The sequence below is a fragment of the Pelmatolapia mariae genome, linkage group LG3_W (genome assembly GCF_036321145.2).
Source record: "Pelmatolapia mariae isolate MD_Pm_ZW linkage group LG3_W, Pm_UMD_F_2, whole genome shotgun sequence".
In the NCBI taxonomy this organism is placed as follows: domain Eukaryota; kingdom Metazoa; phylum Chordata; class Actinopteri; order Cichliformes; family Cichlidae; genus Pelmatolapia; species Pelmatolapia mariae.
Window position 1 is genome coordinate 10,800,132 of NC_086229.1, and position 26,554 is coordinate 10,826,685.

Sequence of the window (26,554 nt, forward strand, 5' to 3'; positions counted from 1 at the left end):
AAAACACGCGTCTGCCACATAAACATGTTGAAATTATACCACCCTCGGTCAACACCAGAGCCTGCTGGGGTCTGTGCTCCTATTGTAGCCTCAAGCCACCTAGAGGAAGGAGGGGTGGACGAGGTTGATGGGTTAAAGCTAAGTTATCCCACCTGTTCTAGACCCCGTCTGTCTAACTCAGAAATGCTGAAAGCGTTGCCGAGTTTGCTCGAGCATCTGTCTTTAGAGCAGCAAGAAGACATAACTGTCTTGATTGATGAATACACCTGTTTATTCGGGGATGTGCCAACTCGCACTACAGTGCTAGAGCATGATATTGATGTCCAGGGAGCTAAACCTATTAAGCAGCATCCTTATCGAGCCAGCCCCCATAAACGCTTGCTCATGAGACAGGAGGCTGACTATTTGCTGCAAAATGGCTTAGCGAAGCCCAGTCAAAGCCCCTGGAGCTCACCTTGTATAGTGGAATCTAAGCCAGATGGCTCGCCCCGTTTTATTACAGACTTCCGGAAGGTGAACTCTGTGACTGTGGCTGACTCACATCCTCTCCCAAGAGTTGAGGATTGTGTGGACAGTATTGGGACTGCTCAGTATGTCACCAAGTTAGATCTTCTTAAAGGTTACTGGCAGGTCCCTTTAACTGAACGTGCCTCTAACATCTCTGCCTTTGTGACACCTGATGAGTTTCTACAGTACACAGTCATGGCATTCGGCATGTGTAACGCTCCTGCCACCTTCCAGCGGCTGGTAAATAAAGTCCTCCGTGGCCTGTCCAACTGCAGTGCCTACCTAGATGATCTAGTGATTTACACTGAAACCTGGCAAGATCATTTGGGAACTTTACGCCAGGTATTTCACCGTTTGGCTCAAGCTACTCTAACTCTCAACTTAGCTAAGTGTGAGTTTGCCAAAGCTACAGTGACGTACTTAGGCAGGGAGGTGGGACGTGGACAGGTCCGGCCCATTGATGCCAAAGTGGCAGTGATTAAAGAGTTTCCCACACCTACCACCAGGCGTGAGTTGCGTAGGTTTCTAGGGATGGTGGGCTACTACAGAAACTTTTGTAAAAATTTCTCCTCTGTAGTCAAGCCATTGACTGACCTACTCAGCCCAAAGGTTGAGTTTATATGGTCAAGTGAGTGTCAAGATGCTTTTGAGAGTGCGAAAGCCCTCCTCTGCCACACTCCTGTGTTAGCTGCACCTGATTTGACGCGACCATTCAAGCTTGAGGTTGATGCCAGTGCTGTTGGGGCTGGGGCAGTGCTGTTGCAAGAAGACTTGCAGGGTTTGGACCACCCCGTTTGTTACTTTTCCCGCAAGTTCAATAAAAATCAGTTAAACTACTCCACCATTGAAAAGGAGACCCTGGCTTTGTTGTTGGCTCTTCAGCACTTTCACGTATACCTGGGGTCCAGCATGTTACCTCTTGTTGTGTACACTGACCACAACCCACTCGTGTTCCTTGCTCGCATGTTTAATCATAACCAGCGCCTTATGCGCTGGGCTCTGTTGTTGCAGGAATACAACTTAAGCATTCACCACAAAAAGGGGTCTGAAAATGTTTTAGCTGATGGTCTGTCCCGGTTGTAAACATGTATTGCTGTGTTTGTTCTTTGTTTTTTGTTCACACTCTGTAATGTCTGCTTCTGCCCAACATAGTTGGTATTTTAAGGGGAGGGGTGTTACGGCCTCTGGCCTCAGGTGGCCCCGCCTTCCCCTATGGAAATCACAGTGTTCCAGGACTCACGGGGGATTGGCTGGCCCCGGACCTATGCCCGCCTCAACTACATGCAGATCAGAGAGTGCCAGACCACTCACACCATTGGCTGCTGCAGGAGCCTTGAACATGACGGACCAACTGACTGGCTGATTGTCTGCACCTGGGAGGATAAAAGGCTGATGATCCTTCACTCTATGGGGAACTGCTGCTCTGAAGTGAACATGCAGTGTCCTCCTTGTCTGCTTTGCATGTGAAGCTCGTGTGTTAAAAACCTGTTTGCTGTGTTGAACCTGGTATACAGCTGACCCTAGTTTTACTAGAGTCTTGTTTGATTTGAACTGTGTTTGTAACCTCTGATATTCAGCCGACCTTAGTTTTATAAGAGTCTTGTGTTTGCTGGCTCACCTTAGTTAACCCTTAGCTTTCATTTTGTGTCCCGCCAGCCTACCTTAGTTAATCCTTAGTTTTATTCTTGCCTGTTCTTTTATTGTGTATTAATTGTTTGCCCAGCGGTCTGTTGAACAGTCCTGTCGGTTTTCTGTTTAAAGTTTGTTATTAAACCCCTTCTTTACTCAGTTTGTTGTTCGGGGCTTGTGTATGTTACTCCTCCCCTGACGCCTAGCAGAGGGGGTCGTAACAACTACTCTGTCCAATAAAGCTGAAAAAGGCCCCAAATCAAAGAAATCTGCTGCAGCCTCTGAAATGTCTTCTGTTTCCTTCCCGACGGCTTTTTCACCGTCAGCCCATCAGACAGTCCAGCAGCATTTATGATGATGTCATGATGTTGAAGAGACTGCTATGGTGGCCTCCCATGACCCCCAGCCTCATCTACACTGAGATGCAGACATTTGAAAACAACTGAATAATAGTCCAACACAACAGTCTGTGTACAGACACACACTGAGCTTTCATAGAGTCAAAGGAGTCAATCAAACACAGCTAGTTGAGTCATTTCTTGTGTGAGTCTAAAGTGAATCTAGTATTTGAAAGTCCACTTCCTGTATTTGTTGTTGAAGACTTCTTCAGCTTCTTCTCAAGGACATCAGCTGCTTGTTTGGCAGCAGAGGCAGTTAAGAAGCTTCCTGAAAAACACTGAACAGTGAGTTCACTGTGGCATATGACAAATTCAGCTTTCTATGTGCAAATGTGTCTGTGTCAACCTTTCAAATGCTGTTGAATCCAAAACATCAGCGGCTCCTTGGCTGCTCACTTCATGCACTTCTGTCTTTGTGACAGTCCAATGACATCACAGCTGTTTCCACCCCCAGTGTCTCAGGACTGGACACCTTTAAACATGTGGAGGATCAAACAGCCGTCCAGCTAAACATACATGAAACTATCAAAGCTGACAATCATTCCAATAACATCTAATGGTACATATATATAGACACAGGACTACAAGGAAATGGCTCTCAGCATCTGGCTGTGGGAACAAATGATCCCTGTTTGTGTTCAAATTGTGTGCATGTTTTAGACGTGTGTCACATGTAGAAACACAAAAATGACACAAAGATGTGTTTGACACAACTGTGCAGCTGTAAGTTGTTTCTAATGATTCATTGAAGCTCTTCTAACATTCTGGAGACAATCAGTCCATGAATCTGTTCAACACCACAACAATTTGACTTCAATGTGAACGTTTGCCATTAAATAACCTTCTTCATCCAGCTGACAAGCATCCTTCATTCTATGATATGAACAGTTCCTCCTGTTGATGACAAACCTCTGACATGATCTGCTTGAGGAGCTTTTTCATGTGAAGCTCTCTGAGCTCAGGGCTAAGTTGCTGTGTTTCATCTTTAAGAGCTGCTGCCTCCTCGCCGTTCTTCTTCTCCTAATGACACCATTTCTGCTTCAGATCAAAGAACTTGTGCAGCCCTGATATCAGCCCTAATATATGAGTGTGTTTGCCCAAAGATTGAAACAGCATCAACATGACAGCTGTAAGAAATCTTCTCTCAGCCTTGTTTGGCAGAAGATCCCTGCAACAAAGATTGTAGCTGAAAGATGACGTGTGTAAAGTTTGTCTTTGGGAGGGTTGAGGCTGTTTTTAGACCTTTGATAGTTTCAATCCAGTTCTGAAAGACAGAAATAAAAACAACATCATTAAGATCAGATCATGGAGCTGTTTCCTGCCTTGTTTCTAGCTTCACATTACAAGACTTTACTACAATAAAGATGCTAACATGTATCTGTAGGAACAACATCATTGAATCTATAACAACTGGAGCCAAACCAGTGGCTCTGCTGGGATCACTGGTGAGCCAACACTTCCTTGTTGTCACGGCCAGCGGGATCGGCAAGGCGCTGAACAGCATCACTCCACTCCTAGCCCCCCTCCTCTCCTCTTTTTTCCTCTCTCCCCCTCTCTCCCCTGTTTTGCCAGGGCGGAACTCATGGCGGGTTCACGCCCTTGGTCCACGCCTTCTTGGATTGCGCACACCTGGGCCTCATCAGTCCAGCTGGTATATCAGAAGGAGGAGATCAGCTGTTCAACGCTGGATTATTGTGAAGACTTCCGTCAGTACACACCCAGCTCAAGTTCCCTGTGCCTCTGTCTCTGAGACTTAACGTGTTTCTGTGTTCCTAGATTCCCCGGACCCGTTCCCGTGTTTCCCCGTGTGGTATGTGGAAGGAGTGACAGGTCGTTAGTGGAGAGGAGAGAGGCTGTTTGGAAGCGCGAGTGTGGTTTCCCCGTTTTCCCTGGAGCCCTGGACCCCTGCCCCTCACGTCTTGTATATAGCACTAACCCCGCACTGTCTGTACATACACTCGGTGAAGATTTGTAATAAACTATCTCTGTGTGAACGCTACCCAGGAGTCCTGCGAGTGGATCCTCTAGCAACCCGTGACACTTGTTGATGCAGATTTCAGGGCTTCCTGTTGCTCCTCCGTTATAACTGTTCTCTCTTCTCAACACATGATGACACAAAGGAATCAGCAGTGACGAAGATGATGCTGAAGCACACATTTCACACATATAACAGAGCAGTCCAGTTACACACACCTCTGCTTGACATTAGGCCTCAAACAAAGACACAAAACACTAACTTGACTCTAAATAGAAGAAACTGGCAGCTTTTTCTGTTCTGTGCTTATATTTGACACACATGCTTCTCTTTGTGCAAACACACATCGCACTATAAGGGTAACCTAGCACACAATGATTGGACAGCAGAGTGATGATGCTGGGAGATCCTATACGAAGCAACACAGAAACACTGAGAACTTTAAACATTGATTATATTGAGATAAGCAGCCGAGCCAGTCTAGATAAAGGCCAGCAGCTGGGACCGCTGCTGCACCAAAAACAGGTTTCAGTGTTTCCATGTGTGTGTGTGTGTGATGTCTTTACTTATACTGGTCAATAGACTTTAGTCAACACATGATTGAAAGGTGTTACACATGAAATAAAAACAGTGTTTCATCTTTATTCCTGTGAAGCAGCTGCATTATAACCAATCTGCTCCTTTGTGGCCTTTAAAACAGCTTAAATAACTGTTGTTATATTTGTTTCTGCTCCTCTTGGACAGACGACTCTTGAAAAGACATTTTTGAATTTCAATGTGACTTTAACTGGATAAATATGGGATATATAAACGTCCCTCTGCAACAAACTGATTCCAGCTTCTACCTCATGATAGGAATGTTTTTGTGGCTCAAGATGACCTGATATCTTTCATGATGGAGACATTTGACACATGTTTCACATATTATAGACCAACAAGTTATTCATAGCAGTTTAAATACGGGGAGTCACTTTTGGGCCCAGCAGATAAAACAGAGCCAATATTTGCTTCTTTATTTAAGTGACGTGTGTCACAGATGTGACCTAGTAAAGTGTAGCTGAACATTAGTAACGTTATTAACACTCTCAGCTCGTCCTTGTTCCAGACCTGAAGATCCTCTTCTTTCATTCAGCAGCAGCTTCAGGTCTCTGATGGTCCAGGCTTGTTGTTGGGAAACAGCCCTGCTGGGATGATGGTGTCCTCACAGAAACAGTCAGTGATGCTGTTGATCTCCATCACAGAGCACGTCCCAGTCTGCAGTCTCAGTCCTGCAGGGCCTCGCTGGCTTCCTGACTCCACCCAGTCAACAACAGGAAGTGTTTGCAGGAACAAAGTGAGGCTGTGGTCAAACAGGAGTTTTTATCTCCTGGCTCTGACTCTCACTGCGGCCCCGCTGCTGTGTCAACATGTGTTTGTGCTAAACAATGATGGAAAGTGTTAGAAATGACTTGTTGGCCTCTGATCTGTCACAAACAGCTGAAACGTGTCTCTCATGAGTCACATGAAGGTTTCTGACAGAAAGGACAAAAAGTAGCTGCAGTCAGTTTGTGTCATTTTTATATTTATTCATCTGGGAGAAAAATCTGAGGGACATTAAAATGTGTTTTTCAACAGAGACAAGAACATAAATATAACGTCACAGGTAAATGAACATATTTCAAGTAAACAGCTGGACTGATCAGGTCCAAACACAGAGTGATAAACAAACAGCTGTCATATCTTTATATATAAGCTCTTTATAAATCCTGTTCACTGCAGTCTGTTTCCTAATAATGTCAAACTGTTAGAAACACAGAAACATGGTCTTTGTTCACATAAAGCTGTCTGGGATCCTTTGTTGTTCTTTTGATGCAGAGTTACATTATAAATATAAAGAGTTATTTCAGAGTCTCATCAGTTTTCCTGCATGTCTTTATTGAACACATCAGCAGGGCTGAAGCTCTCATGTTAAACACACACTGATCTATGGACACGTTCATGTGTTTCTAACAGAACCAGGCTGTTATCAGCTGCACTAACATGATGTCACACACACTGAATGTAGCAGTGACATCATCACACAATCAGATGTGATTGTTTCACTGTCATCAAACTAGTCAACAGGAAGTAGAATCAATAGAAACAATCATTTACTGACAGCATGTCTGATTGAAATAAGTGCAGATTATGTATGAAGTCTAACTGCACACAGTAACTGTGTTACAATAAGGACTTAACAGCGCCCTCTGCTGGAGTGTTTCAGTACTGCGTTAACTAGAATACACCACCTCCTCCTCCTCCTCACACCACCTGCTACAGCTCTACTCTTCTATGACTACAGTCATCCACAGCACTGATGTGAGGTCACATGGTTCATATGTAAGGAGCACAGAGACGTGCTAGCAGCTGACCTCAGGTCAGTTTAATGACTGTGAGCAGCAGCTGTGTTCTTGTCACTGTGACAGGGAGACACTCTCAGACACAGCGCTCATGTCAGCTTGTTCTCATGCAGGAGGATCAGGAGCTCCATGTTTGTCTTCATGTTTGAATCATGATGTGTTTGTGCCATCAGAGTCTGTCATGAGTACTCAGGGTTTCACAGCAGCTCTTCTGGATGCTGACGAGGACTCCAACCTCATGTTTCACCTCTCTGAGCTTCTGATGTCTGTGAACACTCGTGTTTCTTCTCTGGGCTCATCTGGACAAAAACACCTTTCTGTGTTTGGCCAATATAGAAAGCTCCTGACTATGCATGGAGGGTTTCACCCCAAGCCCATCACTCTCGCATACAGCCTCTCGCTTAGGCTGTACGCTAAGCGGAAAGAGGCCGGGGACTGGTAAGTGTTAGCACCACAGTCCAGGATGAGACAACAAACATCCACGAATATATCACGAAGATTGTTTTTCCATATTTTTAACATGCCAATTTGCTTTGTTGTGTTTTATTATCAACCGGACCCATGTTTGCTTTAAATGACACATTTATTTAAGACGGATTTATGTGGGGCTGGAATGGTGTTAACGGTCACTCATAGCCCCTACTTGCCGGATCTTCTTTTCATTGATATTGCTGTTATGACTGATGAAGCCGAGCTGGTGAGTTTCTGTGTTAACTAAGTAACATGTCAAAGTTATAAATATAACTATTACTAAACTGTACTGTGATTAATAATGTTGCTTTGTTAATGTTGTATGGTTGTTTTATTTCGTGTTTTTCAGTTGATTACCTGGCTTCTGTAAAGGCACAGTTACTGTACTGGTGTTAGTTTGTGAAATAAAACTTATAAAAGGCAGCAATCAGATGTCTGAGCCTGAGTACGACACAGTTTCATCAGTTAAAACACACCCTTACGGTGGGAGTTCGCTAAATTAAAGTTAGTTAATTTAGTAAAAACCGTACAAAGATGGCCCCAACCGACTGCGTGCTCAGTGAATACCTCAGGCAGCAGAAACCCAAGAATGAGGAGGAAGAGGAGGCACCATTATGGAAGAACAGGACAGGCCCCTGCACGGTATGTACCACCGGCAGATAGAGGAGGTGGCTGATATCCAGAAATCCTACCAGTGGCTGGACAAAGCTGGACTGAAAGACAGCACAGAGGCACTAATCATGGCAGCACAAGAACAAGCTCTGAGTACAAGCTCCATAGAGGCTGGGGTCTATCACACCAGGCAAGACCCCAGGTGCAGGCTGTGTAAAGATGAGACAATCCAGCACATAACAGCAGGGTGCAAGATGCTAGCAGGCAAGGCATACATGGAACCCATAACCAACTGTCTTTCACAGAATTATAATCCAACAGGGCAATGATGAAGACAAGCAGAAATAAAGCCAAATCCAAGTCCACAGCTTTGGGTTTCAGCTGCCATCATGCCATTACAATCATATGCACACAGGAAGTAACTCACAAGCAGACACAGCAGGATGGTACCTAGCAACAGTGAAATTCAGCAATTTCAAGAATCTGTGGACAAAAACCACTGATACCACAATATGAAGTGGGCGGGTCTGGATGGGTCCTGAGATACACTTTTCAAAGCTTTTATGTGCCATCAGTTTAAAAGTATGATGATGTATGATGAGTGAAGCATTTAATGTTTAGATCCAGCTGAAGCTCCACCTTAGCTGAGGCCGAGGCTGCCAAAAAAGTGTTTATCCAACTCACAGAGAAATTCAATCAGGAATGAGCTGGCTCTTTCTCCTTTGTTTCGCACCACATCAATAACATCTCGAGCTCGTTCAGCCCTGGGTTTGATTCTGGCTGCTTCCATTTCCTCCATAGTTATAATTTCTTCTTGGAGCAGCCTGTCCAGCAGCTGGTTCAGAGTCGAATCCGACACCTTTTCCACAAACTGAATCCGAACTGAGAACAGACGCTTGTCTGCTGGGAGGCTCTGGAGCCTTGGCTGATTGTCTCTGCTCTGAACATCTGAGGACCAAGCAAAAAAGAAGAGAGACTCTTGATAACAGAACAGTCTAAGCTTTGTTGAATCCAGAGAAATCTCTGCAGGTAATCAATCATCAATGAACGTCGCTGATCTTCAGACACTCGACCAATAACAGCATGAATCATGAAACGTGGCTGGAGACAAATTCAAAATCAGCAGCTACAATTTAATTTAATTTATCATGAGAGAGCAGACAGGATCAGAAACAAGTCCATCAGCAGGGTAGCTCCCTGTCAGAGAGGCTGAGAAGTTTGCACGTGTGCAGAGGAGGGAGAGAGGAAGATGAAGATGGAGCTGCCAGGCAAGAGGAAAAGAGGCATACCTCAAAAAAGATTCATGGATATAGTGAAGGAGGACGTACAGAGGGTTGGCGTGACAAAGGAGGATACCTTGTCACGCCTTGATATGATACCTAGATATGGAGATGAGACAGATGATCTTAAATAGAGTGGCCAAAAGAAGAAGAAGAGAAGAATGAAGGAGGAAGAATACTTGCTTTTGATCCTTGATCATTAATGAAAAGCCACGTGGACTACATTTCCTAATTATTTCTGATCTAGTGGATTAGGTGGAGTGATATTAGAGATGTTACCGGTCAGATCAGTGTCCCATCTCCAGACCTCTGTCTGTGCTTGGTCCTGGACTGTTATCAGCACTTCTTCAGTGTTTGCAGGAAGGCGGACCTCAAATGTTGGATGGTAGTTTGGTCCAAAATCAGGGTGAAATTTTTTCTCCTGCAAACACAGTGCAAGTGTTTCTGTCACACCCAGAGTCCTCGGAGTGAAGAATGTCAGAGACAAAGGGTTCCAGCACAAAGAGATTAATTACTCACTGCAGGCTGGATTCTACTGGCGACTGGACAGAGAACAGTGTATCTGTGACCTTGGAAGAATTCACAGTCAGATGATGCTGGAATGTGTTTGGAATATCCATGCTTCCCACTCACCTTAAAATATAACAAATGTAATTTGAGGGTTTATCTTCAGTAGTTTTAAATCCCCACATCAATTATACATATATTGATGGATTGTCTTTGTTTTCTGGGACATGTAAAGGAAACTGTAGCTGGCAGTGAAACTGTCAAGAAAGCAAAGTACACCGGAAATCTAAACCATAGTGGCTGCAGCAGTAAGGAGTAGTTTTTAAATAGACGACTAACAATCTCTGTTTCACGTTGAACTTTCTCAGGTTTCTCTACAGTTCAGCAAGTAGTTGGCAGGTGTTTTTACACATGTTGATTTTTTTAAAATGCCAAAATAGGTGGCTGTGGCAACCTGCTATAGACCACAGCAATCACGAAAAGGATTTTGGTGGGTTTGGATAAAGCACCCTCTTTTTAACTGGTTCCATCTATGTTGTAACTTACATTGTAACAGGAAAACCCTTTTAACATTATACTATGTACATTATATATTATATTGTGTAACTAAACATCCGATAAACAGAACCTGTAAGTATTGTTATTGGCCTTTTCAGGAACATTGATTCCTTCCATGCACTAACAATCATCGCCTCACCAAAAACATTCCTGTGTTTTTTTCTTTTAATTTGCTAGCACTGCATATAAAACATGAGACCACACTGTAATAGAAACATAAACACAACCATAAATGTGAGCAACAACTTTGGCCACTTAAGTCTCTGCAAAAGCCCCCCACAAAAATCTAAATCAGTCATAAAACCAGTGGTGAGATGGAGAGTTAATCGGTCAGTAGGATGTAAAGTGTTGATTTCTGATCTGTAATACAACATTAGGTTATTCTGCAGCATAAACGCCCTTTGGAATGTACCGTGGTATTATTTAAAACATGTTCATGAACCTGATATAAAGCATCCATACAGGATATACAATCCCAGCTAGTCTGGGAGCTCCCCATGATTCCCAGGACAAGCTGGAAGATTTTTGTAAAGACAACGATATCTGAGAAGTGGCAGAAGATGGACATTGACTGAATTAAGCTCCTGTTAGCAGCTCTGAAAAAGATGAGATGAGTTAGGATTGAAATAAGTGAAAGTATAACTTTCCCTAGATGTTCACCTCTTTCACTGGGATGTTCCTTGGCAGGAGAAACACATTGATGTTTTGCGTCTGTGTTCTGGGGTTTGGTGGACGAAGGAACAGCAAAACTTGGCCCAAAATGGTTTTCTCCTGGTGCCATAAGCTCATTAGCATGTCCAAAGGCCAGACGAGGCCAAAGGAAGAGAGGTGAGTAACTTCCACAATCACATGTGTGTCTGTGATGTTTAGGGGCTTGAGGATTTCCATCTCACCATCAGAGATATGGACGACAGACAAACCGTTGGAGTGCAGAGCTGTAAAAACAGAGCAGGCAGACATTTGTTTGACTCCCAAAACCTCATTACAATGACATTGCTAATCTAATTTGACATATAAAACACTGAGATGGTTTCCTGGGTTAGGCGATGAATCAAGCACTGCTGAAGAGAAGCCAAGCCAGTGGTGAAGTCTTGTTTTCTTATTTCTATCAGGCACAGCCTTTGTGTGGACATCATGGACTCATGAGATGCTGTTGTTTCTACATCATCATAACAATGTTTGTCCAGAATCAACATCGCAAGTGACCAATCACATTATGATTGAAGCATTTAAATAGCAGTAGCTATTAACAGCAATCACTAGCCAAGTGAAATAGGTAGTGATTGAGGTATGGCTAACAGGAACTCTAAATTATATATTTATTATACTCTACAAACGATTAAAGAAAAAACCTGGAATTCCTATCAATTTGCTATACGAGAGATTAATGTAAATACATTTCGTCTACTTTCCAAAGCTATAACATCACAAACAATGTGATTGGTCAGCTTCAATGCTGACCTCGGACAAACATTATTATGACGCAGGAACTCTAGGGATGATAGATGTTTCAACGACATACGACAGCTACAGTTTATGACAAGCACATGTGTGAAACAAAATAATAACCCCTCTTTTATGATTGCTGTGGTTTGTGAAAACCAATGTAGACTACTCAATCACTTAAACATTATATAGATACATAAATAATATAAAAATATCCGATTTGAATTATTAGTGGCCTAAAGATGAGAGAAAGAGAGAAACAGAGACTGCTGGGTGAGCTCCATTCATTCCTATTAGCAGAGAGAGAGCAGCACACAGTCTATGAAATTAACAAAAATATCTTTAATAAAAACTGCCTCTGTTTTAACGAGAAAATAAAACAGGAGCTTTCAGCTCTGATTCTTTTCTCGTTTTTCTACTTTCAACTTTCATCAAGTGACGTCATCCTAATCAATCTTCAAAGTCAAACAAACACATCCAAAGTTTGAGGGCTGTGAGTAAAAAGTGAACTGAACCCCAAAACAGCTGTAAAGATGTTATTACAGTAAACACAGCAGTGTTTCCTCTGCATGTTTTACTTTGTAAATGTATTTATTGTGAGCAACAGGAATCTTAACAGATGGAGAATTTTACTGAAGCACACTGATCACTACGCTCAAGGATTGCTATTAGATTGTTATGCTGTCTTCCTTCTTTCACCCCAACCAATCACAGCAGATGGCCCCGCCCCTCCCTGAGCCTGGTTCTGCCGGAGGTTTCTTCCTGTTAAAAGGGAGTTTTTCTTTCCCACTGTCGCCAAAGTGCTTGCTCATAGGGGGTCATTTGATTGGTGGGTTTTTCTCTGTATGTATTATTGTGGGGTCTACCTTACAATATAAAGCACCTGGAGGTGACTGTTGTTATGATTTGGCGCTATATAAATAAAATTTTATTGAATTGAAATGATCATTCTGAATATGTTTTTGCTTCGTTTGTGTGGGAATGTCTCCAAAACATGTGATTATCATAAATCTATGATCAAGTGATCTATGATCACATTGCTTCAATTTTAGCCAACTTACACTGGCTTTCTGTTAAATATCGTATAGAATTTAAAATTCTTTTGTGTACTTTTAAAATTCTTAACAATTTAGCACCCAGCTATCCATCTGAACTCCTTCACTTATACAAACCCAATAGAGCAATAAGATGGTAAATGGTCTGTATTTGTATAGCGCTTTACTTAGTCCCTAAGGACCCCAAAGTGCTTTACCCATTCTGTCATCCACCCATTCACACACACATTCACACACTGGTGATGGCAAGCTACATTCCAAGCTTCTTATAAAATACACTGCTGCACGTCGTCTCCGCTCAGACTGTCTGTTGGTTGTTCCCTGTAAAAGGGGGGTGGAGCCTTTCAGTCTAATGCACCAAGGTTGTGGAATAGTTTACCACTACAATTACGTTTGCTTGACTCTGTGGATTCTTTTAAGGGGCTCATCTGCATCATTGTTTCACAGAACAGCATTATCAAGATGTGGCGATCGTCATATTAGCCAGCAGGTGTCACCGTGGACATGGTTTTAGATTGTTTTGGTAGCCTTGCTACAATTCTGGCACAAAGGCTTTGAATGTTTTAGTGTTTCACAAAGCCTCGCTTTGCTCATCACTATGGATCTGGACACATTGCTACATATAGAAAACATTTAAATGCAGAACCTACGGTGATCTGACCAAATCTGGGCCCTGCAGAGGTTGCACTGCAGGGTTTTTATATTTTAGGTTCTTTACCTTAAAATACAAAGCAGGCAACTGCTCTTGTCATTTGGTGCTGTATAAATAAAAATTAGTTGCTCGGATAGCATATTGACATGTCCGGATATTGTTTATTATTATTATTATCATTATCATTATTATCATTATTATTGTAGGAGCCATAATTAAATGTATTGAATTTTAATGATCACTGGGTTTTCATTCGTTTGGTTGTTATGGTGATGTGTAACGGGAGTCACATGGGTGCTAGCGGTGACATTAAGGGGGTGTTGTCAGTCTGTCATTCACTGGTTTGATTTTGACAGAGAGGAGGGCTGGTAGCCGTAGTTTTTGTTGACCGCAGCACAACGACTTTCCCCTTGTTGCATTAGAGCCTGTGAGGTTTTAAGAGTCTGAATCACGAGTCGATCACATTACTCTGAAAACTCTCAAAGAACTTTAATAAACAAGCAAGCAATTCCACCTCTCGCATTATTGTGTACAGTTGACAGTGCGTCAGGCAAATAGGCAGGCTCAGTCCCCAGCCTCTAGCAACTGTGGAAGTCGCTACAATTATTATCATCATCATAGTTAGACCAGTGGTTTGAAGCCATGTGGGGAAGCAAACACAAAATAAAGATCTTAGAATGGAAACAAATTCTATTGCTTTCTAATACTTGCTGGCTCGTGCCTTAAATGACTCTTAAATGACCTTGAAGTCTGGTAAAGCTGTGTAAATGAGGACTGAGTGTTCACTCCGGTTAACTATCATGGCTGACTGGAACAATTTAATGAACTGAAATATCTTGAATTCAGCTTTCCCTTTCTCTGCTGATTGAGTCTATCAGTGGACACCAAATAAATCCCTAAAATCTGCAGAAGTCCACATAAACTAACATAAACTATAAATAATAAACTAAACATCTCCTTTTGAACTCAGAAGGAAAATAAGCTCTGCAGTCTGTAGCGTGGCACTGTAAGGACTATGGGTTTATAGTTCCCTTATGAGGAGTGGTTTGCTCACCGTGTTTTGGTACACAATGTGGTAGGTGGAGCTGATGGATTGCATCCTCTGAACTCTCGATGTTGAACAGCGGGCCTGCAGCAATCTTACTGGCTTGTTGAAGGAGTCTTTCATCCCATTGGGCAGTTCTGTACAGAAGCTCTGCCCCCTGACTCATATCAAACATGAGTCCAGTCAAAGTACACTGGAACACACCTGGACCAGGACACCTGAAACTGAAACAATAAAGAGACGAATGATTATGTTAAAGCCTGAAAAAAGTATATTCCTTATGTGAACCATCTAGTGACAATCTCAAGGCCCGTCTGACTGAGCCCTCTGATTTTGCACCTGGAGTCACTCCCTCAGTTTCAAGGTTAAAGCGGTGGTCTCATATTTTGAAGCCAATATGATAACCCACCAACAGTGCAGATCCAGGTTCGGTTTTTTTTTCCCTTTTTTAAAGATACAATTAAAATACATACACTCAAAAAGATCCTCTGAAAAAGAGTAGAATTCTTGGTACAGAGTTAAATGCACTGAATCATATGAACAGCAACAGCCCAGAGTTTTACGTAGCAAAGTAAAACCCCGGGCTGTACAGCCTTAAGCACAGACAGCAGAGCTACACAGAGAAGGACAGAAAGTGGTTCCTCTGGCCCTTCCTTATAGAGCAGGTAACCCCACCTCCTGTTGCTAGGTAACTTTCCACTTGTCCTGCAGCCAAAAATAGCAGGTGCATGTTCAAGTCCTGGCCAAGGTCTGGCTAAGTGGCATCTCCTGCTTCCAACATCTCATTATTCCAGTATCTGATGACCAGTAGTGCATATCTATTGATATCCTACCATTCAGCTGTCTGTACCTGTCTTACTTTCTGGAGGTATTTGGCTGTGGCTGACCGTGCTGCATCTTTGTCATAGTTTGTATTACCTTGTGGTATACTTAAATACTTGTAGCTGCCCTGTAAATCTCTATTCTTCAGTCTGGATCACCTCCCCTGCCAGTAGTATTATACCTGCAGCTTTTTTGCCCCCCTCCCCTATCCCCCTCCGCGTTCATGTGTGCGCGTGAACGGACTTTTTTAGCGCTCTGAAACACACAGAGGCTAATAGTTTCAAAGAGAGTGTCACAAACAACAGGTATTCCTTTAGAAATAAACTGTGATACTTGTAAAAAAAAACACAAACAAACACATATTCTTTCCGCATCACTAGCCATTTCACCATTTTATTTAAATATCTGAATGTTAGGTTAAGGCTGTGTGCAGGCAGGAGTGGTGGTAAGGAGGACCCAAAGTGCAGACTATCGGAGGCAAAAAGGTGAACTCAAAAACAGCTTTAATGCTGAACTCAAAGTAACAAACTTCCAAAGTGCAAAATAAACTCAGGCAAGCAGACAGAAACACACAGCATAGTAAACGGTAGATCACGACAGAGAGCACAGGAAAACACAGGGCTTAAATACACAGAGGGAGCAATCAGGGAATGGGCAACAGGAGGGAAACACAGCTGGGGCAAATCAGGACTAACGAGACAAGGAGAGCAAAACCAGATACACTAACATGAGACATGGACTTTCAAAGTAAAACAGGAAACATAACAGACTCACAGGCAGGCATTATAACAAAGGGAACAAAGACGTGGGACCAGGGCAGACACTGACTGGACGTGGGGATACAGCAAACAGGGGAGACAGCAACTCAGAATCACAGACAGAAAACCAGAACACTAAAACTCTAACAGAACCCACCCAGAGAACCTAAACTAAGAGTAATCCAAAAACCCAAAAAGCAAAACTAGAATATAATGAAATAACAAACTCAAAAGACCAAAACAAACCACTGGGTCGATGACCCAGTGGTTTGTTTTGCTGTGTGTTTCTGTCTGCTTGCCTGAGTTTATTTTGCACTTTGGAAGTTTGTTACTTTGAGTTCAGCATTAAAGCTGTTTTTGAGTTCACCTTTTTGCCTCCGAGAGTCTGCACTTTGGGTCCTCCTTACCACCACTCCTGCCTGCACACAGCCTTAACCTAACATTCAGATATTTAAATAAAATGGTGAAATGGCTAGTGATGCGGAAAGAATATGTGTTTTTTTTTACAAGTATCACAGTTTATTTCTAAAGGAATACCTGTTGTTTGTGACACTCTCTTTGAAACTATTAGCCTCTGTGTGTTTCAGAGCGCTAAAGAAAAGTAAAATGCTCCTAAACTAGTTAAATTAAAAGTAAAATGCTCGTGCTGATGAACAAAGTGTTATGCTCTCAAGGGCCGATGTAAAGGGTTGGTGTGCCTGGTTAGGGTGTTTTTATATAGGTGGCCTTGGTTTCAGGTGACCTCTGAGCTGCAGAGATAAAGGTGTAAACAAAAGGTGAAACCTGTTTGGAGGATGGTCAGTAGAAAGTGTAATGGCATGATAAAAGGTGAAAAAGCTTTGGTGGCTCCAATGGACCTGGCACCGCCGGCCCTCTGCCATGAGATAAAGGAGACTGTTTGTATTAAACTATGGCGGTACAATTGAGATGCTCTTGATAAGGATGACCTCTTCTGCTGACTGTAGGGGGTCTAACTGTAACCCCCCTCTGTCTAGCTGTTGCAGAATTAAGAATCCCTGTTTATTTCTAAAGGAATGCCTGCTGTTTGTGGTATTCTGTTTGAAACTATTACCCCCTGTGTGTTTCAGAGCACTAAAGAAAAAAGCAAAATGCTCCTAAAACAGTTAAATTAAATGCTGTGTGTGAATATGTGTTTTTAGAAGGTGGAAAAACTTTCTGTTTGAAACTATTACCCCCTGTGTGTTTCAGAGCACTAAAGAAAAAAGCAAAATACCCCTAAAACAGTTAAATTAAATCATCTATGTCTAAATAACAGAACTCTGAGACCTATACAATCCTTTAAAAAGAGTTTAATTAAAACACATAATGGTTTCATTAAATAAAACGCTATTAAACACATGTAAACACATATGACCTCTGAACTCACAAGTCCGTTCACGCGCAAAGTCCGTTCACGCGCACACATGAACGCGGAGGGGATAGGGGAGGGGGGATGCGGGGGGGGGGGGGGGGGGGGCAAAAAAGCTGCAGGTATAATACTACTCCTGCCTTTACATCAATATGGCCACACGTATGAAGTCTGAATGAAAACCTGATCAATAAATCAGATCAATAAACTGGTTAGCCTCCCACACTTTAACACAAAGGATGAGAGGCCACATCTAACAGTGAACAAACTTTCTAATAACTCCTTAACTACAACAGAAGAAAAGTGTGAGGACAGAGGGGGGGACGATGTAGTTCACCACATGGACACAAGCAGAGGTCTGATGAGCTTCAGCTGTAACACAAACATATACATGCAGATTTAAATATTTTTACCTGTAGAAGAAGTGTGCAGATTCACTGTAGACTTCAGGTGTGAAACTTGACTGAAAACAGCAACATTAGAGGTTTTAGGACAAATACCTGAACATTATTTGGAGAAAAACTTGTGTTGTGCAGGTTGTTAATCACCTGTGCAATAAGTAGCAAGAATGGTAAACAACTGTCCAAAAATTCTATTTTACTATGAATGAGAACAAAACCTGAATGCACTCTGACAAAGCCTTCGTGTACAGTGATGAATGAGTTCATGATGAATGTGCTGACAGTTTGTTGTACAAGGGTTAAGAAAAAGTACCAATGCTTGTTCAAACTGTGCTTGAGAGTCTTCAAATATCTGAAAGCTCACCTTGATCATCTTTGTGTTGTCCTCTGACAAACTAGGCTGCGTGTCTGGTTTTACACTGGAAACACCTAATGAGAAGATCGGAAGAATTTGGCATTTTAAACAGCTAAGATCACTTTGCAGAAAAACTATTTTAAGCAACAGGATGTTTGAGTGCTTTCCTCCATATGATGTGTGCTCATAGTTCTGGGGATTGGTCCAAATAAATAATGTGATTTAAATTCTGATTCGCTCCCCTTCAAGCTTTTCATGATGTGCATACGAGGGGTGTATATTTTAGTGTTTCAGAGCTTTCCCCCTTGATTTCCTGTTTCCGAGCCAATTTTAAGAGGATTTGTTAGTCTGCTATAACCTGAAAACCGTCTCTGAAACTGTGCAGCTCACAAAAAACTAAAAAAACAATCACGATAGATAAACAGAAGTATAGAAGTGTGTGATACGGTGGAATGTCAACTCACAGGTGTGAGTACATGGTTTTTTTCCTTTTTTTACCAAGCTTCCACTACAATGTAATAACACATTTGACAGTAATGGATTATCACTGTTTCGACCACATTAACACTGGTCCATTTTAAGATCAGATTTTGTTCTTGATTGACGGATGGGAGGACAGTTTGAGTACTTACAGGAAGTTTTAATCATCTTGAACTCATCAACCCTGCAGAAACAAAAAGCAGTGTTTTCAAAGTAAATATTTAAGTTTATTCTGACTAAAGCAAACAATAATTGAGTCTGTGTCTGCAGATCCAGTTTATAGGTTAGTCTGCTACCTTGTACATCACACAAAAAGTACATCCTTTCTATGTTAAAAAGAACTGAACTTTAATCTGAAATCACATCATTTGTTACTTCATGTTCAGTTTTCTTTTTATTTAATAAGTTGGCTACCGGGATGAAGGACTTTCAGCCTCACTCATCATCTGTGTTTTTCTGGCATCCTGAAGCGAACAGGAAAAATATTAGCACGAAATTCCACACAGCTGATATGTTTCTATGACAGAAAGAGATACTCAACTGGATACAGGGACACTGAGGAACCAGGAGAATAGAATGTAAACGCAGGATAAAGAGTTTGAGTGAATGTGGTGTTGAAGGTGTGGAGGTGGATCAGAGTGTCAGAGGAGACTCTGTAGAAGGACAGAGTGCCAGCAGGACAGTCCACATACACTGCTGCTCTGTTAGAGACAGAGGAGGAGGAGGAGGAGGAGGAGGAGGAGATGGATGTTTCTCTGTTATTGTGCCTGACACAGCAACCAATCACAGAGCAGTGCAGACTCCAGGACTGATCATTGTATCCAAATACACAGTCTTCACCATTTCCTTTCCTTACGATTCCTCTGTAACTCACTGATATAGTAACCTCTCCTCTCCACTCGACCTCCCAGTAACAGCGACCAATCAGCCCATTTCTACACAGCAGCTGAGGAACATCAAATCTGTCTGGATGATCAGGATATGACTGAACCTCCTCCACACGTGTCACCTTCCTGTTGTTGTCAGACAGTTGGAGCTTTGTGTTCACTGTGTTTGTGTCGATTGTGAGTTGACAGGAATCTGATGGAGAGAACAAACACAATCCAGCTGCAGTTATTGATCCATCATCTGTTCATTGATTGACACTTTGATGATGACTCCTGACATGATGAAGATGGTTGAATGTGTGCTGCTTTGTTTTCATGAATCCCATTAAAAACACACTTACACTTCCTCAGACCTGGTGTCAACCATCGGACTCCAGCAGGCTCCGCCCTGAAAGGAGGAGGGGTCAGAGCAGTCAGCATGCACACATTGACATTACATGGCTCTCACACACACACTGTTACACACTGAGCTCAAAGCTCGGCTCCACTGTTTGATTCAAAGAAATCTACATTTATTTATCAGCACATTTAAAAACAGCTTGAGCCAAAGTGCTGCACAGAGTAGAGATAAAATAGGAAACATACACAGTAATTACTATAAAGACTCGTCACAATTGAAAGCTACAGAGTACAAATGTGTTTCCAACCGGGTTTTAAACATGTCGAGTGTTGGTGACGACCTGATGTGAAGGGCGACTGTTCCAGAGTTTGGCTGCAGCGATCGATAAAGCTCACCTCTGTTTTTACAGCTAGTTCTGGTCAGAAGCTGCTTATCTGCAGACCTGAGGGCTCTGCTTGGATTATTTTTGTTAAAGAGAGATAAGATGGAGCCAATCCATTCACAGATTTAAAGACAACAAGATCTGGAAGTGGATTCTACGACGTACTGGTAACCAGTGTAAAAAGCTGGAAAAAGCTGGTGATGGGTCGTCTAGCACAGAGCCACCGCTGGAACCAGACAATTGATGAGAGAGAGAACTGTGACAGCGCCGTTCCTTCACTTGACCTCAGTCGCTCTCGTCTGCTCCCTCGTAACACTGCTCTTTATTGAGCTTACATGAATATGCATAAGTTCATTAACATATGACGTCTTACACAGGTATGAACAAAGAGTACCAGTCTGTGCATAGTGTGTGTGTGTGTGTGTTCCAGATGTGACCCTGTGACCCCAAAGCTGGTGCTAAGAGTCCAGCGGTCCATCTAAACAAATGGCTCTTATACTTAACCAGACACAGAGTAGGTGTCCTCCTACACCATAAATCAGTAAGAGAAGGTTCGACCTCTCTCATGGCCCCAAGTTGTGTGTGCATGCCAGAGCACTCTGGAAGGCACACAGAGTCTTTACACACTACTAAGGATCAAACCTCCGTCGTTATGCAATCGATTATAAAACTCTAAGCATATATGGCTGGCCAGAGGGGCCGATGGCGCGATATGGCAGCCTCGCCTCTGTCAGTCTGCCCCAGCCCATACGGTAAAAAAATACATTTTTCCTGGCCAAAATATATTTAAAATATATGGTAAATATATTTTGTATTTGTGATGCTCCAAAAAAATATATTTTTGAAATTGAAAATATATTTCTTTCAAACCAAAATACATTTCAAAACATATTTTAGGGTGAATAAAATACATTTCCAACCTTTATTTAAAATGTATTTAGTGCAATAATGATAATAATACTAAAAGTAACATGTTTTATGCACAGCTGCAAAAAACAGTTGGATTCAAACAAAACAGAGTCAAAGGTCTATCACGAATTAGGTTGTTTATTTATTTGCTTACAGTATTTCACATTACACAATATCTCACTATAATGTAGCGTTCAGTGACTTTGAAATTATCTGTCAGTGATACAGTAAACAAGATACAACAACTGCTATGTACACTTTAGTTGTTGACAATATTTACAATAGAGTACTTAAAGGAACACACTCTACTTTTTTTGGAAATAGGCTCATTCTCCATCTCCGTCAGAGTTAAAAATGCAGCACGTTAATAGGACTCTGGAGCGTGATCTTATGGGATGGGGCGTAGCCAGGATTTTTGGTCGAGGCGCCATATTAGCAGGCCAAACAAATGCTTGCTGTGTGGCCGGTTGTAATGTTAGATTGCACTACCGGCAAAGGAATAAGCTTGAAAACAGGCTCTCTTTTCATTGTTTCCTCACCTGGAAGCATCATGAGGGAGCTTATATGTTGGATGTTACCAAAAGAAGGCGTCTAGCCTGGATAGCAGCTGTGAGACGAGCTGATATTCAGTTCTCTACCATCCCCAGATATCTGTTGGTGTGCTCCAGTATTTTCATTCAGGTAAGTTCTAAATAAGTTCATATTATTCTTTATATCCTGTTAGTTTCATTTTCAATGCGCTCTGAGATCATAGCACAAACTTAGAACAAACATGCAGAACTACCTTCTATTTATAGAGTTGCTAATTATTTGGCATTATTGCAGCAAACCAGCCTATGAAATGAATGAAACACATCCTGACTGGGTTCCAACACTACACATGGGGCACTACGAAATCCCTGCTTCAAACTACATGCCACATACCACCATGCCAATGAGATTACTTTTTCCATGTGAGGGTGAAAAGGTGAACCTCCTGGATAAGATGGCAAAGGTTTGCTGCGTTTTGGTGAACATGTGCCCCAGTGTGATAGTAAAACCAGGGAAAAATGCTCTTGTTAAATACTTTTAAGTCTTGTGCTGTTTATGTAGTGATACGTTTTCAAAAGAGACAGTAAATTACAGAATGCTAGTAGTGGGTGATATTATTTACATGCTGTCATTTTTTTATGTGAACATTTTGTCATTTGTAAACTATACATAACATTGATTCTACATTTTAACTGATTTGATGTTCTACAAAGTGCTTTTAATTAAAAATAGGCAAACGTGTCTTTGTTTCTTTATTCAACTTTTGAACAGTGGTACTTAGTAAGTACATATTCAGTAAATGCAAAGTATTTACATGGCCCCCTAAATTAAACATTATGGGTTATTCAGAACAGAACTATGCTTGGAAAAATATTGTCCCATCAGTTGATCCAACTCCTCCACAGTAGCAGGATGAACTTTTCTTTTTTGAGGACGGCTTCTTTTACCTGTCACAACGAATGGTCTGTTTATGTTTTGATCAAGAACCTTTTTTTGGGCAGCTGAAGAGGAGAAGTCTATCTTATGGCCAACCTCTGGCTGTATCTTGGTCATATTACCAGGCAAAACCCAGTATGCAGGTTCATCTGTAAAAGTCCTTGTGCCACAGATCCACACTGTTGCTTCTACATTAAACAGAAGAGCAGCGACATGGGTGCAGGTCTCCACGACTCCGGCCATACAGGTGCAGTGGGCGGCTTCAACCTTCCCTGTGATGCTCACAATGACCTGTGGCTGCAATGCTGCAATTCAGTCTTTAAGAGTGCAGTACCTGAAACACACACAGACAAAGTTCATTTAAAGACAAGAGCTTTAATAAGCCAAGGCCGACACAAATGTGTTTTATCTACTTTCAAATCCATTTATCATAAATGTAACAAATAAAGTGTTTTTATGTATCTATCTATAGAACGCTGCATGTTATATTCTAAATCTGCCTGTTTCTTTTTAGAAACCTAGCAGCAAAAAATGAGCCTAAAGTATGTAATGCAAGGATGTAATCACTTTCAAGAGGGAGAAAACATAATGTTCGACTTTAAATGACAATTATGGACACCTAATATGATAAGGAGATTCTGCAGGTCATTAATCAATGTATAAAACTAAAACAGAATGTATTTTTAGTGACACAGGACACAAACAAGGAAGCAAGATGTGTAATTAGGATTATTTATAATAAATATGAATTAATTAGGGCAATTTCTTTAACCATAAAGAATAAATAAATCCTTCAGGACAATGTCACATCAATGCACTGAACTCACTATGTTATCCCTCTAACAGAGCCTCCACATGTTCTCACTGTAATTTCCCACTCATGAATGAATTTATGCTAGCACTAATCTGAATGTTCAGGGGGAATCAAACACATTTTACTCGCAGTACTCAAGCTGACTTACCTTTGCTTGAATGACGGCGTACTCACAACGTGGAGGCTTAAAAATAGCCAAATCTTGAACCCAGTCCTTGGTGAATTGGATGTGCCTCCAGAGATTTATAATTGCAAAACTGGTGCGCCGTGTATGCGCTGACTCCACAGACAAGGTATGAGAGTAGATCATGCTAAGTCAATAGCGGTTTGGTCTTCAGGGTTTCTACTCCACGGCTATATTCCATACAGGTCCACATTTCACCAATCAAGTACCGTCTCTTTGCATCTGGACACAATCTGTCTCTATACTGTCCTTTTTCTTTTCAGCTACGTTTCAGAATGGTTCGTAGCAATCTTGTTTTGATTTGTGACCAGCCAAGATGGTGCTGTGCTCCCACAATGCATTGCGACATTACGTCAACGCCAAAGCCCTTTGCGTGCAGGAGAGTATGCGCATGCGCATTGCCATGGTGGTTTAAAAAATAAAGATATAATGAAAAGTAATTAATAAAAATTTAATATTTAAACATTCCCACAAATGTGCAATGAACGTGCAAAAACTCTCTTTATTAGTTGTTGCTGTTTCTTTCTTTCTTTCTTTCTTTTTTTTTTGAAAAATAACGACGTCTCTGAGGCGCGAATTCCGACAGTGAGAGGAACGGCCGGATACGGGAGACGGGAAGAAACAAGCCAATTATGTTCGCGTTAATTAGGTGGTTGGAAGATGTAAAATTCTCAATTCTGCCAACTGAACATATACGAGATTTTAATGAGGATGAATAATTAGCCGGCATGGAGGAAACGGACCTTTATTTGGTGGAGTGGCGACAAGGAGCCAAAAGGCGGGTGGCCGGTCTATGAAGCCTCCATCATCAAGCTAGCAGGTGCCTTTTCTCATATAATATTACTTTATTCTCGATTATTTGGCACGGAAGCGTAGAGCTGCCACCCAGGCAAAAGAGAAATATAAGTATATCACGTTATAACGTGAAAAGGTTATCGTTCTAACAATATACTATCATGTTAGTACAATATACTTTCCATGTTTGAACAACATGTTTGAACAACATTGTACGAACAATGTACATAATTATCACGTCCGTACAATATTGTGCGAACGTGAGGATTATGTATATTGTAATAACGTGATATTATATTATACAAACATGAAAAGCATAATGTTATAACAATAAACATTCAAGTTATAACGTGATATAGCTCTATTTTTCTTTTGCCTGGGTGGCAGCTCCACGCTTCCATAATTTGGTAATCAAAATATGTATGTATGTTAATTAATTTTAGTGTGATGTACTTTTGCCTTTTCTTATTATTCTACCTTCTCAGAAAGGGAAAAATTACAAAAAAAACTGTTTACACTTGTTATATACAATAACTATCAAAACCTATTCACATTTAATTTGGCTTTCACAGAAATCCCACCTCTCCTTCTGGCTACAGAGTACTTACCAAAGTTAGAAACAAAGCACAGTTATGCTTTATTAATGTTCGCTAATTACAATGTTCCACATTTCCTTGCTTTTTAAGTCATTTTTAGACTTTTTAGAGTTTTTGTTTTTTTAGTAGTAATGTTTCTGCCTATTTATTTCAGCCCATGAAATCGAACGCAGATCTTCCTGATGTGAGATTTACATAAATGTAAGTAATTTTGTTTGTCATTGTCATTAATGTTGTTGCTGTTGTTGTTTTTGTGCAGTTTGCAATCATATAAACCTAGCAAGCATCAGTCAGCACAGTGACTAACCTAAACAGATTCTTGCTTTATTCACATATATTATATGTAATTATATATACCTGCACATTGTACCTAGGGTTGCAGCCACTTGGCCCCACCCCATTGTTGTGACAGCCCTGATTGTACTTATACACTGCATCTGAACAGGGAACAGTCTGCCACATTATTGTATTTTTAAGTGACTTGTTTGTAATACATGAATTTGTTTCTTACAGATGTCAAAGTCTCAACCTCATGCTGCCCTCCCCCATCCTCCTAAAGTAAGTATTTGTTGTTGTAGTTTTTATGCAGTGTCTGTGTCACATGCTAATCATAATTATTGAAATAACTGTTTTCTAACAGATTTTCCAAAACACTAGTTATGTTTGTTGTCATTCAGACTAATACTACTGCTTAGACATTGCTTAGTGGTCATGCATGTTTGACAAGCTTGTTATGATACCAAAACAGTACGCCTATCACAATAATCAATATATCGACTTAACACACAATACATGTACATGATCTCAATAATTGTTGATGATGTAAATTATCTGTCATATTTACAAAAATAAAATATAATAATAGCAACACAATAACATTAAATAACATTGTTATCTATTTGTTAGACAATTTACTATTTATTCAAGTTTTTATTGTATCTAATATTTTGATACCTAATTTCCATGATCTAAATATTTTTAGAATTAGATGTTGGTTTGTCAATTGAAAGTGTGTAGATCTTTCATTATTATGGTGTTATATTATGATTATACATTCAAAGACATAAAATGGTCTTAAAATGACAATGACATAACTTGTCGCAATTGTTTATGGGGCAATATACAAACCAACAAAAAGTTGTTATCGTAACAGGCCTTCAAAACAGACGGTTTTATGATTGATAAATTCAAAAAATAAATACATGTAATTTCTCCGAGATTCTCTAATATTCAGTTACAGTTCACAACACAGATACCTGTACATGCTGTATTATACTGTAAATATAAATCTCTACATTTAGCATCCCACTAGAAGAGTCACAGTAACTGCCTCTTTTTTTTTTTTTTTTTTTTACAAATACCTGTACTATTACTAACACATTTACTGTTTTACTTTTAGCCTGTGGATACAAATGCAGATTTCCTTAATGTAGGTTGTGCATTTTAATTACATCATATTTATTTTATTTTACATTCAAATAT

The 26,554-nt window shown here is 41.0% G+C and overlaps 2 protein-coding genes across 2 annotated transcripts in view; both read right to left on the reverse strand.

The window, feature by feature from the left end:
• Nucleotides 1–8,610: 8,610 nt before the first annotated feature.
• On the reverse strand, nt 8,611–14,729 carry LOC135932479 (uncharacterized). The gene is made up of 5 exons (XM_065469963.1): nt 14,523–14,729; nt 10,976–11,250; nt 9,770–9,883; nt 9,530–9,671; nt 8,611–8,918 (listed from the first exon to the last, which is right to left on the reverse strand). The coding sequence occupies exons 1-5, from the start codon at nt 14,686–14,688 to the stop codon at nt 8,611–8,613; spliced, it is 1,005 nt and encodes a 334-aa protein (XP_065326035.1). The 5' UTR covers nt 14,689–14,729.
• The window catches only part of LOC135932478 (NACHT, LRR and PYD domains-containing protein 12-like), a 67,281-nt gene continuing 49,337 nt past the window's right edge, over nt 8,611–26,554 (reverse strand). The window contains exons 10-13 of the mRNA XM_065469961.1: nt 19,927–19,973; nt 19,235–19,778; nt 14,523–14,737; nt 8,611–8,918 (exon numbers count right to left, since the gene is read on the reverse strand). Coding sequence (XP_065326033.1) covers nt 8,611–8,918; nt 14,523–14,737; nt 19,235–19,778; nt 19,927–19,973 — 1,114 coding nt within the window. The remainder of the gene's footprint in view (nt 8,919–14,522; nt 14,738–19,234; nt 19,779–19,926; nt 19,974–26,554) is intronic.

What these genes read in the sequence shown, in the direction of transcription:
- LOC135932479 (XM_065469963.1), bottom strand. Translation starts at nt 14,688, where the DNA reads ATGTTTGATATGAGTCAGGGGGCAGAGCTTCTGTACAGAACTGCCCAA. An exon ending in ACATTGTGTACCAAAACACG is followed by an intron (nt 11,251 to 14,522) that starts GTGAGCAAACCA and finishes CTGTTTTTACAG; the next exon opens with CTCTGCACTCCAACGGTTTG. An exon ending in CCAGTAGAATCCAGCCTGCA is followed by an intron (nt 9,672 to 9,769) that starts GTGAGTAATTAA and finishes CTGTGTTTGCAG; the next exon opens with GAGAAAAAATTTCACCCTGA.